The sequence below is a fragment of the Musca autumnalis genome, unplaced genomic scaffold, assembly GCF_047663935.1.
Source record: "Musca autumnalis isolate F117 unplaced genomic scaffold, ASM4766393v1 scaffold_1, whole genome shotgun sequence".
Classification (NCBI taxonomy): domain Eukaryota; kingdom Metazoa; phylum Arthropoda; class Insecta; order Diptera; family Muscidae; genus Musca; species Musca autumnalis.
In genome coordinates, this window is record NW_027411644.1 from 66,872,822 (window position 1) to 66,890,822 (window position 18,001).

At 35.1% G+C, this 18,001-nt stretch overlaps 2 protein-coding genes across 4 annotated transcripts; both read right to left on the minus strand.

Annotated features, from left to right (window-relative positions):
* Positions 1–6,076, minus strand: LOC141390598 (uncharacterized). 3 transcript variants are annotated; one of them, XM_073963549.1, is made up of 3 exons: positions 5,596–5,886; positions 549–724; positions 1–183 (listed from the first exon to the last, which is right to left on the minus strand). In XM_073963549.1, the coding sequence occupies exons 1-2, from the start codon at positions 5,867–5,869 to the stop codon at positions 597–599; spliced, it is 402 nt and encodes a 133-aa protein (XP_073819650.1). In that variant the 5' UTR covers positions 5,870–5,886; the 3' UTR covers positions 1–183; positions 549–596. The 3 variants fall into 3 exon arrangements, 2 of the variants coding, with proteins under 2 accessions (XP_073819650.1, XP_073819649.1); XR_012409414.1 differs by lacking the exon at positions 5,596–5,886 and adding an exon at positions 5,941–6,076 and having other exon boundaries at positions 1–724; XM_073963548.1 differs by having other exon boundaries at positions 1–724.
* Positions 6,077–13,453: 7,377 nt separating this feature from the next.
* On the minus strand, positions 13,454–16,440 carry LOC141400701 (uncharacterized). The gene is made up of 2 exons (XM_073980091.1): positions 15,928–16,440; positions 13,454–15,873 (listed from the first exon to the last, which is right to left on the minus strand). The coding sequence occupies exons 1-2, from the start codon at positions 16,016–16,018 to the stop codon at positions 13,634–13,636; spliced, it is 2,331 nt and encodes a 776-aa protein (XP_073836192.1). The 5' UTR covers positions 16,019–16,440; the 3' UTR covers positions 13,454–13,633.
* Between the last annotated feature and the right edge of the window lie 1,561 nt (positions 16,441–18,001).

Genomic DNA, 18,001 nt, shown 5'->3' on the forward strand with positions numbered 1-18,001 from the left:
CATGTTTTCCATTTTTTCTCACAATTTTGGTGTTTTCAGTATATTTTCAAATTTTTCTGTTTCAATAATTAACGAGAGAGAGACCTGCCAACATATCTTTTTGGTATATAGACATTCCGGAAGGCATTTGATTTTTGTTTCTAAATTTGTACGCGAATTTGAAACGATGGACAAGAAATGCAACTGCAATGAAAGAGAAGACAAAATTTGCTATGATTTGAATGTATACTAGTCGTTAAACTGTTAACTTTTCATTCATATTTTGCAGTTTTTCTAAAAAGTTTTGGATTTTTTTTTTTTTTTTTTTTTTTGGACTATAAAGCGAGTCTCCTCTACTTCGGAGGAAAGTTGGCGATCCTGGGATTCAGGCAGCCAGGGTGTATTCAGAATGAATCCAAAACAGCACACCGGTTCATTAAACCAGCAATATCTCGACGGCTGCTAAGTATACAGCAAATTAAAAATATAAATACATCGAAAATACAAATAGTATAATTGTTATGGCGTTCCGCCATATACGAATAAAACAAAAACTTTATAAAACTCACGAAACCCTGGTTGAGAGATAGCTCCGAGTGCGTTAAGTGTATTCCGGGCTAAAACGATAATGCCCAAGTTAACTCCTGGGTAAAACAGCAGATCTTAATAAAAGTCGACGAGTTGTGTACCACTATAGATGAAGGGACACAATCCAATATCTTTCCAATCCAGCATTTAAACGTAACTGTTGAGAAAAAAGAAAGGAATAGGGCCAAAAATGGGGAAAGGGATCGGAGAGATTTAATTAGTAACGTTCTTTACAGTATAATAGGCATGCTTATATCTAATATCACAGATGAAGTATCACAATAAAATTCGAAGTGGAGATCACAAATGTATTTTTGCCTCGTTAATGAATCCGAGGAGGAGTGTGTATAAATTAAAATCCTTGGTTTTGAGGAGAGTGGTGAGTTCATGGTATTGGGTAAAAATTTGTGGATAGTTTAACCGATGATTTGCAAACTTAGGACATTGGAAAATGCTATGGTGTGCGCTTTCCGGTATCGCACATATTTCACACAATTCAGACACAATTGCTCCAATTCGGTGTAGGAAGACCTTATCATAAGTCTGTCCTACCAAAAGTCTATTCATCAGCTTGGTATCTTTTGGGCACAGGTTGGCTTTCAAAAACCATGGCTTCTCAAAAACGTTATTAGTACATTGAAAGAAGTGGCGTCCTTTAGATTCTGAAATGGAAGTAAATTCACCATTCCAACTACATTTAATGCGATTTTCAATAATAGCCAACGCTTCTTTAGGTGTGAGACTGGCATCAACTGGGGCCCCAACCTCAGCTGCCTGTTTAGCCAGCCAATCAACTTCCTCATTGATTTTAATGCCTTTGTGGCCAGGGGTCCATACCACATGACACCTTTCAAACTTCGAGTTTTCTATAATCCTGTGGCATTCCGCCACTAGATAGTTGTCGGAATTCTCAGCGCCCAAAGCCTTACAGGCCGCAAGGCTGTCTGTGAACACGACACATTTATCATAGCCGTCCTCCGTCGCAATTTCTAGCGCTTTTCGAATTGCGAAAAGCTCGCCGAACATAGACGAGGATTTGAAATTTAGCTTAAAGAGGAAACGATGACCTTTTAAAACGTTGTAAATGCCGCATCCTGTGGTCGAGACATTTACCGACGCATCCGTCGCAAAAATACCAAAATTGTTATGCTTGTAATAATTGACTTCATAATTGTATATAGTTGAAATTATTTCATTGGGGGTTTTCTGTTTCGTTGAGGGCAATAGGTTGATTCTGATACACAAACTAGACTGTCGGATGTAGGGTAAGACCTTTATACTCTGTATGATGTCTGCAAACTCATGATATACAACACTATAGCTCGACTTTACTAGGGGGTTGTCTGAAATTATATCAAAAAGATAGTCATTGTTGAGTTTGATCTTTATAATTTCTTTCGCTGTAAGGAGCTTCGCTCTATATTTGGGAGGAAGTTCACCAGCAAGCACATATATGGCATGATTGGGAGACGATCTGGGAACTCCCAGGGATCTTCTCAGCATTTCATTCTGGAGACGCTCAATAGATTTATTGACATACTCAGGTGAGTTTGCCGTCGTAGTTCTCCCATAGTCCACCTTTGACCTTACAATTGACTTATACACATTCATTGCAACTCTCGGATGAAGGCCACCTTTTATTGCCGTCAAACATTTAAGGAGATTGGTCCTATTTTTTACCGTCTCGTTTATATGGGAGTAGTGATCTCTAACAGTTAAGGAATTGGACACAATCCTGCCCAAGAACTTCATTTTCTTGACTTGTTGTATTTCCTGGCCATTAACACTAAGCACAATTTGCTTAATGCTGTTTTTAGCGAAATAAATAGTGTTGGACTTTCCAGGATTGAATGCCAGATTCAATGTACCACATTTTCTTTGAAACGCTATGGCTTTCCTTTGTAGGTTTTCCAATGCCGCATCAAAATCTCTATCAAACGTCATAATCAAGAAGTCGTCAGCATATTGAAAGACTAATGTTCTGCTATCTTCCAACTCATGTAATTTGGCAGTATAAATGTTGAAGAGGATAGGCGACAAACAACTTCCCTGAGGGATGCCATTTGTCACCACTATCTCACTGTCTCCAAGTTTCAAAACCCGTTTTGAAAGAAAATTTATCATCCAATTAGCCATCTGTACATTGACTCCATATTCGTGAAGCAATTTCGCCAGTATATCAATCTTTACACAGTTATACGCATTATTGATGTCCAGGGATAGAACCAAAACCTTATAATTGTTCGCCTTCAGAAGGGCTACTCTGTGTAAAAACTCATTTAGACACGTGGAAGTAGATAGACCCTTTCTGTAAGCAAAGGATCTGCTAGGCAAGATGTTATTTTCTTCTAGAAACTTATTTAGCATATCCTTCAACATTAAGTTGATACACTTCACAAACACTGAGATGAGCGAGATTGGTCTGTAATTCGAGATCACATTCAGGTCTTTGTTGGGCTTGGGTATGGGGACTATTTTGATTATCCTCCAACTGTCCTTAATATCATTATCCAAAAATGCATTGTACATAGCTGTGAGAAGAGCCCTTTTCGACATTCCCGGCAGAGCTTTAATCATCTCGTAGGTTATTCTGTCCTGGCCACCAGCCGAACCCTTCCTTTTGCTGGCCAAGATACGATCAAAGTGCTCATAGTCAAAGATAATTGGGTCACACGAAAAATCATCCACCTCGAACACCATGTCCTGTTGGTCTGAGTCCTCAGGAACTTGCTCTTTCAAAAATTGCAAGTAATCGCTATCATTCTCACTGTTCCACATTCTTAATTCGACCATATTTCTGTTGCGCACATTGTTTACAAACCTCCAGGCTTCTCGAGTGTTGGAGTTCGCATTTATGTCTTCAATTTTAGACAAGAAACTGTCCCTCTTAGCTTTTTCCACCAGTTTCTTCCACTCCTCTACTTCCTGTGTTGCCAACATAAGATTTTGATAATTAGGGTACTTTCTGGCCTTCTTAACTGCAGCCAGCTGCTTCCTATATGCCATTTCTAAAGTGTTATTCCACCAGTATTTGGGAGATCTGTTACCTCTTAACCTACTGGTGGCAGCCTTCACTTCATCAGCCATAGAATTCTCAATTGTAGACCAAACTGGCTCCAACTCCAAATTATTCAGGGATTTCAGAAGTTTTGATTTATGTAGAAAGCTGCTACAACGAGTTTTACGCACTTCAATCTCAAACGTTATTGGTTTGTGGTTACTGCCGCCGAAGTGTCCTTCCAGAACATCCCAATTACGAACGTTCCCGCTACTTACAAATGTGAGGTCAGGAACAGATCCCTGGGAGTCCCGATTCCTTTTGAACGTCGCTTTGCCTGTATTCATGCACCTCAGACCTGCCTCAGTGATTAACAGCTCCAATTCTTTACCTTTCCTAGAGGTCATATGGTCACCCCATCTTTCATTGCGAGAGTTGAAGTCACCACACATAACAACATGATCAAACCTTTCTAAGAAGAAAATCAATCTTGACATTTCATCCTTGAAAGCATTAAATGTAACAGATGGTGGAAAATATGTTGAAACAAAAACATGATTACGTTGCAGATTTAAGGTTTTGACTATAATAATATCATGCTCAGAATCATATGGTATTCTTGTAAATTGTATCCTTTTACTTAATCCTATGGCTACCCCTCCATAGCCATCTGGTCTAAATTTTTGTAGCAGGTTAAAATTTATAATCTTATTATTGCATTTCTTATTTTCCGCATAAATTTCTGACAGTATTACAACATCGTAGTTGTATTTGTTTAAAAAGAACTCAATGAAGTTCTTATTATGTTTTAGAGATTGTATGTTATATTGAAATATTTTGATTGTATCCATCATTATTGTTTGTTGAGTTTTGACTAGCTTCGCACTCCATTGTGACTACACATTTTTGAATTCTGTTCTTGAAGTGATTCATCGCCTCCTCAGCGACTTTATTATCCTCCTTTTTAAAATAGTCGGTCATAAACTTTAATAACTCCTTCGTTACCCTTTCAAGTTCCGATATTCTTTCGCTCTCCTTCATGTGCACCGGAGACGACGGAGTAACTTCAGGGAACATTCGATCTTGCATCTGTACACCAGCCTTGTGTACATATGTTTTTTTTGGCTTCTTAGCCACAGATCTATACGTATAAGGAGTCAATATCACATTCACATCCTCATCAGCTCTCTCCTCCTGGATCTTTTTTGCACTCGAATTCTTTTTGTCAACTAATGGAAGGGAGGGGAAGTTTGTCTCATCCCATAACACATCATATCTATTTTGATTGTTATAAATATCTTGTACTTCCTTCTTAGATAACTTCTTTCTTGTCATTATCTTATTCGTTTCAATTTCTTTGGCCCACACTGGACACTTATCTTTCATCTCACATGTATGACCACTTCCATTGCATAATATGCATACTTTAACATCACAGTCTTTAGCACAATCAGTCTTCCCACATTTTAGACACCTAGGATTCGACCTGCATCCCAGTTTGGTGTGTCCAAGACGACCACAGTTGAAGCACTGCCTCACCGCAGGATAATAGGTTTTCACCACTAAAACCGTATGATTGAAAAGTACCCAAGCCGGGTGATCATTGCCATAAAACCCAATCTTTATTGTTTCTGTCTCCCGGAAGCCCGTCTCCACACTAGGATCCTTCCTCATAAATCTTGTAACTGATGCTACCTTTCTATCAGCCACTATACCACTTAAAAGCTCTTCTACAGAGTAACAGGTTGGAACATCCCTAATCACCCCGAAAGTTTGAACATAATTTTTGGGTATAAAAGCCCTCATTTTCTTCTCTTTCAACGCTTCATTGCCCACAAGCATGTTTGCAGACCCCATATCTTCCATAGTCAATTTATATAAAGTGGTGCCAATAGCAACCACACGTTTTATCTTCTCGATATCCTCCGTCTTTATGTCTTTAATTTTCTCCATGAAGTAGAGACCATTTCTAACTCTTTTATTCTTCATGTTGTCTGCTTCACTGGTGTCTACCAATACCATGTACTCACCTTTGTGATCATCTGTGTATAACACAGGTTCGTCATTGAAACGCCGTTTCTTGAGGCTTTGATTGAGTAAATCAGCATACGAGTCAGCTTTGCCATCATTACACACACCATTGCAATCAGTTTTTCCACTCATTTGCACGCCATTTTCCAGAACTCTTTTACTTCTTTTCATCTCACACTTTTTTACAACACCACTATCTTCATTTTGATTCTGAGGTATGGACATCTCGGTGTCCATAACCTCAACTTTATTGGCCATCTGCCTGGCCACCATATAGGAATTGACCAAGCTCAAACACTCCTTTACTCCTTAAATCTTTATTATACCACAGAAGGTTAAATTACCACGACCACTTCTCGTTCCACAGCACTGCCAAAAATTTCTTTTTTATCGAACTTTTTATTTCGTTTATTCTCCTTATTCGTCTGCACAGCAAAATATTACACTTGATGTCCGCACACTAAGAGATCTCAACCAGGAATGTTTGGATTTTTAATACATTTTTAATTTTTTATTTTTCCTGTCATAATTAATTTATTTCGATAAATTCTCTCATTTGTTAGAGATGGGACATATTTTATCGTCGTTCTGAGAGTAATTTAAATTGAACAATGTACAAAAATCGTAATCGTAATTTGGGGTCGAACAACGAATAGAGAGCGAATTACCGCTAGTCTGAACATGGCATAAGCCAAGAAATTCGTCCTCTACTAATGACATACAGTTTGTCAAGTAATTATTTTCGAACCAAGAAAACTAACATTTTCTGTATTAATTAATGAAAAAATTACTGATAATTGTGATAAAAATGTCGGGTTTTTTGCAAAAATTAGTTGGACGACTTATTTAAGACAACATAGGATGTATAAATAAAAAATTAACCCACGTAGTCCAACAAAAAATAACGAAAAGCAATAACTACATGTAATGCAAGATGTCAAATAAATGTTTTCGAAATGTAATGGAGGTTCCAATATACCCCATATTTTCGGTAAATACTTGAAAATCAGGACAATTTATGAATTTTATTTTTAACAGGGAGTAACTACTAACAAGTATCAACAATATTAGTCATCGAATATCCGTACTAGGAGGGTTACCATATGGACCAAGGGAGTACCAGGTCATATTCCATGTAAACAGGGTCCTGTAGGTTTTAAACCGGGAATATTTGAAAACTAAGAAGTTTTATGAGTTTCTTTAGTTCACTAGGAGGGATTGTCATCAACTAAAATAAATATTACCTTCAGAATAATTAAATCAGGAGGGTTGCCAGATGTACGAAAAAGGTACCAGGTTATATAAACAGTAAATGAGACCACCTGAATCCATAACCAGTGCTTAAGATTTGTTTATTTAACTCAAATTGAATTAATGGATGAAAAAATTCTCTAAAACAAATCAAAATATGACATAAAAGTACAAATATCGCTTAGAAATACATATGCAAGATATTGTCAGTCTATACTGATTTTATAATGGACATCCGATGTCAACTGTTTATAGCCAGTTCAGAGGAATTCTCTAACTTTTTGGCTTCCATGGTAAAATTGAAGCATTATTTTGCCGCCAGTATTATTTTTCCCTTAAAAAATATGCTGAGTAGTATTGCAGAGTACACGAAATGAGTCCAATAGGTCGTAGTAGGCATTTCTGAAAATTGTCGAAATCTGTACCCCATACATTTCTAAGCAATATTAGTCTCTTACTGCGATATTTCCGATAGTTCCATGAAATGTTATTACCTCTTAATTAATATTAAGTGAAACAACAAACTTCGGTGCCCTGTTTTGAGACACAGGTGGTCTCGTTTACTGTTTATCAGCCCAATCATAAACATCATCTCACCGTGAGTTTTCTCACTCTCGCCTCCTCCCTTATTATAAACATCATAAGGGAGAACAAAACTCACGTTCGTGAGAAAAGTAGCTATCATAAATGTCAAAAAAGTGAGAATGTGAGGCAATTTTCTCTCACTACAAAATTCAAGGTGAGTTGAACAAAAAATGTAAATATGGAAATTTTTTATAGAAAAAAATCGACGAAAACGAATATTTTGCATTTGTAATGATAATTAATTGCATTTATTTGTGTTTTACGTTGAAAGTAACAAATAAACAAGTAGGAAAAGCGTTAAGTTCGGTCGGGCCGAACTTTTTATACCCTCCACCACAAATTTCAGTCATTTCGGTGGATTAATGTGGCCACAACCTTCAAAATACCGAAATTCGGAAGGTACCGTTCTATGGGGGCTATATGATGGCGTGGACCTATACCTACAAATTTCTGGGGGAAAGTTTTATACGCCTAAAGAAGACTAAATACCAAATTTCAGCCATCTCGGTGTGATAATGAGGCCAAAACCTTCAAAATATCGAAAATCGGCAGATATCGTCCTATGGGGGCTATATCAAAACGTGGACCTATATAAACATTTTATGGTAGAAATGTTTCTTAGCCTCTGAAATGCAAAATACAAAGTTACAACCGATTCTGTTGTCAAATGGGACTAATACATTCAAAATATATTAAAATGACGCGTACTTTATATGGGGCGTTATATGGGGGTAATACCAAAACGTGGACCTATATAAACCAACTTTGGTAGGAATGTTTTTTGGCCTCTGGAGACACAAAATACCAAATTACAACCAATTCGGTGGTAAAATGCGACAAATATCTTAAAAATTCCTTAAAACGACGACGCTTCACGCGTCATTTTGTATGGGGGCTATACGAAAGCGTGGACCTACATAGCCCGCTTTCAATACCAAAAGTCCTACGTACATATAATAGATTTTCCCAAAATTTCATCCACCTACGTCAATCCGTTCGGACGCTAGAGTGATTTCCACAGACGGACAGACGGACGGACATGACTATATCGATGTAGAATTGCACGCTGATCAAGAATATATATAGTTTGTGGGGTCTACAATGATTATTTCGAGTAGTTACAAACGTAGTGACAAACTTAATATACCCCCATCCTATGGTGGAGGGTATAAAAACAATTAAAAATTATTTTGGCAACTGTACATTTTCATCCGTGTTTTAATGAAGCATGGAAGACCTCAATCGGGTTTGGCGTAATTTGGAGGCGGAGTTGAAGTTGGCCAATATTTTTCAGATATGGGAAGCGGTTCAGAATCATAGGATGGCAACAAGAATGGGAGAGGACCCAATCAGGAGCAACCCCTTTCTGCAATTGTTGTTCCTCGATAGAACAATGTGCATATTAATGTACCTATGCATGTAGGTACTTACAAACTTTGCGGCAACTCGAGTGACATATCGTAAGTGCCTTTGAATTGTTCTTTGTTCGCTAAGGTTCCCAGAAAAATATTCGATGCCAAAGATACTATTTAAGCATGAGTGCAAGTGAAATGTCACCTTTTTACCACCTTCGCCCATTCTTTTTACAAGACCGTTACCCACCAAAAGATCCAAATCATTTTGGATGGCATCAAGAAGTAGTCAAAATATAAAGGTTTAAATGCATAAAGTTAAATATAAAAGTATTATAAATAAGAACATAACAAAAAGAAAGATAGCATTATAAAATTGGTTTAAATGTTGAAGAAAGGGATTTAATTGAATTGTACTTAGCATTAATAAAATTGTTCCTAATGCTGTTGAAAAGATCGGATGTTTCCGTATTGTATTTATTTACAATTCTTGAAATTCCTTCAAATGCTGAAGATGGGATCTTTCACAACTTCATTGGAATTAATACAAAAGATCCAGTGAGATATTGGCATCACATGGAACAACTTGCACAAAATTTTGCTTGATTTTCTTTGTATTCCTCAGCGTTTGTCGTTTCGGCCATCATCCAAAATCCAATATTAAACATTTTCATTTCTTTTTGCCATTTAATGACCTTTAAACGATGTTTGATCACTTTTTTTGCAAATTGCAGAAATTCTTTGGGCCTAAATAAACAATTTTTACATATTTGTCAAAACAAAAAAACAGCTGTTACAGATGCTGCCACATGTCAAACATTTAGTAATTTTTTATCAATTACCAAGTATTTTTAAAGTGGATTGTTGATAAAAAGATTTTTTGTTTTAGAAATAGCAATTTAATTTAAAATATAGTAGTGTTTTATAAAAAATTACGATTATTTAGATATTGCAAAATCATTTGTAAATAAAATAACGATATGGCAACACAAATTATATTTTCAAGGGTTCACAAAATGCGGCACTATTTTCAATTTTCCAACTAGTGAACCCTTCTTCACTTTTTTCGCTCCTCCCTTGTCATTTGTGATAGGTCGAGACGTGAGAAGTGAGCTGCAACTCACTCGTGAGAAGCTCCCTACGTGAGTATTCATGATTGCTATGTATATAACCTGGTACCTTTTTCGTACATCTGGCAACCCTCCTGATTTAATTATTCTGAAGGTAATATTTATTTTAGTTGATGACAATCTATCCTAGTGAACTAAAGAAATTCATAAAACGTCTTAGTTTTCAAATATTCCCGGTTTAAAACCTACAGGACCCTGTTTGCATGTAATATGACCTGGTACTCCCTTGGTCCATATGGTAACCCTCCTAGTACGGATATTCGATGACTAATATTGTTGATACTTGTTAGTAGTTACTCCCTGTTAAAAATAAAATTCATAAATTATCCTGATTTTCAAGTATTTACCGAAAATATGGGGTATATTGGAACCTCCATTACATTTCGAAAACATTTATTTGACATCTTGCATTACATGTAGTTATTGCTTTTCGTTATTTTTTGTTGGACTACGTGGGTTAATTTTTTATTTATACATCCTATCTTGTCTTAAATAAGTCGCCCAACTAATTTTTGCAAAAAACCTGACATTTTTATCACAATTATCAGTAATTTTTTCATTAATTAATACAGATAATGTTAGTTTTCTTTGTTCGAAAACAATTACTTGACAAACTGTATTTTACAGTACATTTTGTATGATTTTATTAAGCAAACACATGCCGATTATAAACATGTGAAATAATTTTGCCATGTAGGTGACTTAAAATATGAAATTTCCTAAAAATATGAAATTTTTAGAAACTTTTTTTTCAAACTCCCACACTGTTTGCTGGGGAGATTTTTCCCACAAAAAGACACCAAATTCTCCCACAATTCAAGATAGAGAATGTATACTTTTTCCCATGGGAACAAATTCCCAATTCGAACTTCGTTCAGAATGAGGGGAAATGGGAAAAAAAACTCCCACAAAATTTAATTCAGAATACGAAAATGCGGAAATGGGAAAAAATTCCCAAATCCGATGCGTTCAGAATATAATAAAGTTACTTGACTCGCATATGCAGTAATCGGACATGATTGCAATTGGAATTTTATTCAAAAAATGTGGTATTAAATGTGGTATTAAAAAAGAATACAAAAATTAGTTCAAAATAAAGGTGGAAACACTGGAAACACCAAATATTAATAATCAGCCCTATTCTGAACATTCCCATGGGAACTGTTTCCCATGGGAGCGAAATTTCCCATTCCCACGTTTTCCATATTCTCAACGACGTGGGAACAGCAAACGATGGGAGCTGCAATTTCGAAATTAGTAACACCAAATTATTATAGCATACTTTTGGGCGGCTGTAATTATGTTGTGTAATACAAAATGCCTATTTGCATTGAATTCGCGGTTTTTGAATTAGATTAGCAAAGCACAACTCACTTAATTCAACAACCGTGCATTGATTTATGGATTTTTTAAGTGAATGGAGTCAACGATGTGTGGTGTTGTTCTAATAAGCACATTTTCTTCAGAATTTGCGAATTGGTGTAAGCATAAGTTTTGTATATAAAGTAATAGGAACTTTTAAGTTTGCAACGAATTTAAAAATTGTATATTGATTCGGAATAATTTTAGTTAGGGGTTTAACGCGTATATCGCTAGTTTTACTTATTCCTAATGACCGCTAGAACTCGTATTTTGCATATTTTTAAAAAAAATTCAAAAAGATAAATTCGGATATTTTTCTCGATTATTACATATTTCAGAAGACGTATCTCAAAAAAAAAAAAAAAAAAAAAAAAAAAATAAATAAATAAAATACGTTTTTGATTGAATCTAAAACTAAAACACATGTCCTTGCAAAATTTCAAGCTTCTGCGTTCAAAAATAACGATCCTATTCAAGAAAAGGCATTTCGGAAAATGGAATAGCATTGCAATAATTTAGCATATATGTATGTACGTTTGTGTGATCGTTGTCGTGTCGTTGAGGAGACTAACGCGTTTTCAATAGAACGTTAGTCATCTGATTTAAAAAAAACCCGAAGGTTATTTTACGAAAATGAATAAAAGTTGTAAAGATTGTATATATTATGGCTATTTTCCAATATATTTGAATAATTATTGCCAAAAATTCTTTTGAAATTGATTTGTTTTTACTTGCTGTGCTGCGTTAACAGAATCAACCATGACTCTTTTTCCCGTACTTCAATACATATGGTCTGTTCCAGAACTGCAAAAATCTACTAATTTTTAATATTTTTTTTTGTTTTGTTCGATAAGATAAAGGAAAATTTTTTATCGGTGTAAAACATGTTAGATTCTTGCAGGTTTTTGTATCATATAAGGATACGCAAAATCCGAAGTCTACTAATGACATATTTTACAGTACATTTTGTATGCTTTTATTAAGCAAACACATGGCGATTATAAATATTTGCAATAATTTTGTCGTGTAGATGTCTTAAAATATGAAATTTCATAAAAATATGAAATTTCTTGAAATTTTTTTCAAACTCCCACACTGTTTGCTGGGGAGATTTTTCCCACAAAAAGACACAAAATTCTCCCACAATTCAAGATAGAGAATGTATACTTTTTTCCCATGGGAACAAATTCCCAATTCGAACTTCATTCAGAATGAGGGGAGATGGGAAATGGGAAAAAAACTCCCACAAAATTTTATTCAGAATACGAAAATGTGGGAATGGGAAAAAATTCCCAACTCCCATGCGTTCAGAATAGGGCTGAATATAAACATCCTAAATTACAATAAATCCTAAAACAATTGAATATACTAATATTAATTAATGATTTCCAAAATGTACTTATTATTTTGTCCATCAATTTTTATGGCTTTTTTCTTAATATGGCATTCAGAAGTTTGTTTATTTTTAGGATGTACACAACATTTATTTTTTAAGTGTCATGATGCGAATCTTATATTTAAACTGAACTTTGTCTTGCAGTGAATACATTTTCTGAATTGAACGAAAAATATGCATACTTATGTTTGTACTTGTTATTTTGGCCATATGTGTATGTCCACAATTTTTAGTGGAGCAGTTTTTGAACCACGTAGAACCTTACTAGCCAATTTATAGCTAATTCGGTCTGAAAATGTAGCTAAAACCGTCAAAATACCTGAAATCAGGCAGAGTATGGTGGCCACAACAAAACGTGGACCTATGGCCAAAATTTTTGGTGGAGAAGTTTATTGCTCACTGGGGGACCTACATGTCAAATTATAGCTCATACGGTCTGGAAAATTTGGTAAAAACTTCAAAATATCTGAAATCGGGTGGTAGCCTTATACGGAGATACCAAAACGTAGCCTATATTCATATTTGATCTACAATCGAACCAAAGACATGATTATTTCAATAAATTACAAGCGGAATGACAAACTTAATATACTCCCATCTTATGGTGGAGAGAGGGTGAAAAAGAAAACTAATGAAATTGTCAAAGCAACGTTTTGGGCGCGATTTTCTAACTCATTTTTTGAGTTACAGACAAAAATCGGTTATATTAATCTATTAACAGCGTAGGTTCAGCTTACACTGAGCCCTGTGAGCAACCCATATTTATAACATACATTAATTGTTAATTTTTATTACTTTTATTAATTTAAACTTAACATTTCAAGAATAAACATGTTTTTGTTACTTGCTTATCCAAAAATATGTTGTACGAAAATTAAGTTTAGTTAAAACTAAATTTTAACTAAGAATGCATACATACATAGAGATATGTACATAAATACCAATTATTATTATCGGCGATTTAATATTTTTTCTGAAACAGATTCCAATCATTTACGGCGGCTTTCTGAAGAAAATATTCTTGAGTATCTGTCTGTATAAGATTTTCATCACGATACGTTGGATGGACACGTTTGAGATGTTCATGATAATTCGATGTATTTCCAGAGTGCTTAACGAGTTTGCCGCAGAAACGACATTTACCATGTAGACCATCTTCTGTTTTATCAAAAAATGACCACACCTCTGAGGTTAGTCTTGGTTTATGTTTCTTTCTTGGTTTTTTTGGTTTTGCTTTATCTTCTTCGTAGTCTTCTTGTGTTTTTAAAATCACATCCAAATGTTCTGGATGATTACTTTTAATGTGATATGTGAGATTTTTAACATTATCGCTTGCAACCCTATATTGTTTGGCACAGAAACGACATTCAGCGTATCCAGTGTCGTCTACTGGTTTAAAAAGAGCCATTACAGCGGAGCTCTTATATCGAATTCTTTTGCCTGTATCACTTGCAGGATCATACTTCATTTCTTCGAGTAAATCCAAATCATCTGATGATTGATTTTCTGTCGATTCGTCTACTTTAACGTATGATTTCGCATTCTTAACCGAATTAGAAGATTCTTCACAGCTTATGGGATCATTTTTATACGAGTCCAATATTTCGACTTTGATTTCTTCAATTTCAGCACCCTCTACTTCTTCGAAGTAAACAACATTATCATTAAATACTTCAAATACCATTTCACTTTCCGATTCATACGAAATTTCATTATTTGATTCTACATCATTTGACGTGTGTTTATTATCTGTGGATTCTTTGGATTCTTCCATTTCATTGTTCGCGCCAGAAGTTGTCTGGTATGTTGGATGAGCACGTCTAAGATGATCTAAAAGATGAGATTTGTCATCACTGGTCCTACACAATTTTGAACACAAACGGCATTTTGCAAATTGACTATATGCCGTTTCCTCGAAAATGTCTTCGCATTTTATTTCAACCATTGGCTCCAACTTATTGCATATTTCATTATCCGATTCAACATCATCAGTCAAAACTGTATTATTATTTCCACTGTTATTTCCAGAAGTTGACAGGTATTTTGGATGTGCACTTTTAAGATGGGCTAAAAGGTTTGTGGTGTTGCCACTGGTCCTATACAACTTAGAACACAATCGGCATTTGGCAAATTTCGGGGTTGCCGATTTATTAAAATATTTCCAAACTGCAGATGGTTTCTTCCCAGCTATTTTCGTATTATCACTGCTATGTTCTTCGGCAGCCGGTAATGGTGTTTCACGAAAGTTTGGATGGGCACTTTTCAGATGTGTAAAAAGATTTGTTGTATTGCCACTTGTCTTATATATTGTCGAACATAAAATACACTCGGCATAAGTATCAAATTTCCTGAAGTATTTCCATGCTTCTGACATTTTTCTACGTTTTCCACTTTCTTCCATTTCATTAAGATTCTTATCGTATTCCAAATATTCTTCGTTCTCTAGAGATGTCCATATATCTGAGACTGTCATATCAGGTCGCTCCTGATCCATCTCATTGTATGATTCCTCAGGAGCATACTCTATTTCGATGGAAGACGATTCTGTTAAATTTTTAACTGCTGTAGAAGTCTCCCGACTAGCTGGATGGGCACGTGCAAGATGATCCAAAAGATTTGTCGTATTACCACAACTCCTGTACAGTTTTGAACATAGCCGACATTGGGCATAGTTTTTGCTTATTTTCTCAAAAAACATCCAGGCTTCCGAAGCAGGCTTCTTTGGCCTTTTTGCCGTTCCACTGGGCCCTGTAGAACAGCTGGTTGGTCTTTCGACACTCTGTGAATTAATACTGCTACTTTTTCCGACACTCTGTTCCTCCTTAATTTTAGCTGTGGAAGTATTTTTGTTATCTAAATACTGCCATAACTCTGTGAGGCTCATTCCTGTTCTTCCTTCCATACATTCTTCAGATTTGATAGTAATTGGTTTGGAAATATCCTCTGTTGAATGATTTTCCATCGTATCCATCGTAATTTCCATATCATTGCTTGTAAAAGTATCTTCCCTATGAGCTCGTTTTAAATGATCCATTAGGTTCGATGTGTTACCACTAGTCTTATATACTTTTGAACATAATTTACATTGCGCATATTTACTATCACTCATCTTTTTAAAATATTTCCACACTTCTGAAACCGACCTTCTTGGTTTCATTTTCGTGCTGTGCTGTGATGCGGCGACTTCAATTTCAGCTTCAGCTGGAATATGAGAACGTCAGAACACATAGCCAAAGAATCATCTTATTTACTTACATATTCTACATATACTTATTTTAGTTTTGTTCTCCATGATTTGTGGAACGGCGGTGTTCTTGCTCCGCTTCATTTTTTTAGTTTTGTTCATTTCCGCGAAAATATAGCCAAAAACTTCACTATCGTCGTTTTACCAAATTCCTTTTCATTTATTCAGCGGAGATGACATTATACCGATTGTTTTACATACTATCGATTTTTTCCTACAGCTATCGGTTCAATCGATTGTTTGTCAGTTCTGATGTGAAGAAGACAGTAAAACCACACACACACACACTGCATTTTTTGATGCATGCATTACCATTTTCGTACTTGTTGGGTTGCATTTCTTCTTAATATTAGCTGTGTTCCAGAACTAAAAAGTTTTTACAATTTTTACGACTTTTACACATTTTACTCGAAAAAGCGTTCCCGTACACAAAAAAGTTGTAAAATGTTCACTTCTCTTTAAACAAAAATGGCGCTGAATGACGCTCTCTTTAAAAACTTTTTACACGACAAATTTGGGCGAGTAAAAAAATTGTAACATGGTTGCCGGCGTCTGATTGGCTGATACGCTGACTTTGACATTTGTTCCAGTTTTTTTTGGCGTATTTTCAATTTTTCCGTTCCCGAACTATTTCAAAAAACTTGTGTGTGAGAACAAATTTTTTGCAGTTCTCTCTTTTACGAGTTTTACAATTAAAAAGTACGGGAACGAAGCTATTGTAATAAGCGTAATTTTTGTGACAAACACGTACGATTTTATATACATGTTTGATCTGTTCCTTTACTTTTGAAAATGGTAAAACCGGCAAAAGTAGTAAAAGTTGTAAACTGCCCCATATGAATTGTATGTGCTCTGTTCCAGAACCTGCAAGAAGCTACTAATTTTTACTACGATAACATATTTTCCTTTATGTTATCGCAAAAAATAATAAAAATTAGTAGATTCTTGCAGTACTGGAACAGACCAATGGTGTCTGAAGTAAAGGAACGCTTTTCGAGTAAAAAGTTGTAAAACTTTAAATGTGTGTTCCAGAACCTGCAAGAATCTACTATTTTTTACTACGATAACAATTTGTCCTTTATGTTATCGGAAAAAATAGTAAAAAATAGTAGATTCTTGCAGTTCTGGAACAGACCATAAGATTCTTGCACGTAAAGGAACAGACCAGTTATGATTGTTGAATACATGTAGGTATAAATTGTGAAAAAATTATTGAAACAAGTACAAATATTTGTTGATATTTCTCGACAAATGTGAATAACAACCATGTTTTTTTGGAAATTATTGAAAAAAAAAAACATTTGCTCTGTTCCAGTACTGCAAAAATCTACTAATTTTCACTATTTTTTTCGATAACATAATGGAAAAAATGTTATCGTAGTAAAAATTAGTAGCTTCTTGCAGGTTCTGGAACAGATCAATTGTTAGGTAAAAATGTATTTTCCAAATATGATGGATAACAAATTGGGCAACGTACGGCATCAATTGGTTTGTTCCAGTACTACACATTTCTACACATTTTTACTCCGATAACCGATTTTTCCTTTATGTTATCGAAAAAATAGTAAAAATGTGTAGAAATGTGCAGTACTGGAACAGACCAAATATTAATCGAATCGATTCAGAAAATAAAATTCATTATTTTTTCATTTCGGAACAAAGTTATGAATTATTATAATAGTAGCTGTGTTCTTTACTTACCTGAGGTTACCATTTGTTACCATTTTTAACCTGCAAAGCGTTCCTTAACCTCGAAAAGTGGCAAAACTGGAAGCAATTTTTAAGAGAATGAGAGAGAGCGAAAATTGCTTTCTATTCTACCACAGGCTACCAGACAAATTTCTGCAGGTAAAAAATGGCAGAACTGATTTTTCGACTTTTGTTTGACGATTATTTCACAATGAAGAAGAAAATGGACGGAAAACAGAAGAAAAAGCCGAACGCTGACAAAACTAAATTAAAGACTGTGAAATAACAGACGAAAATTGATTTTTTATGTTTTTTTGGACATTGCTGCCAGATATACCATTTTTCCGTTCCTTTACTTTTCTGGTAAAAATGTTCATGAGAAAGCAATTTTGACAC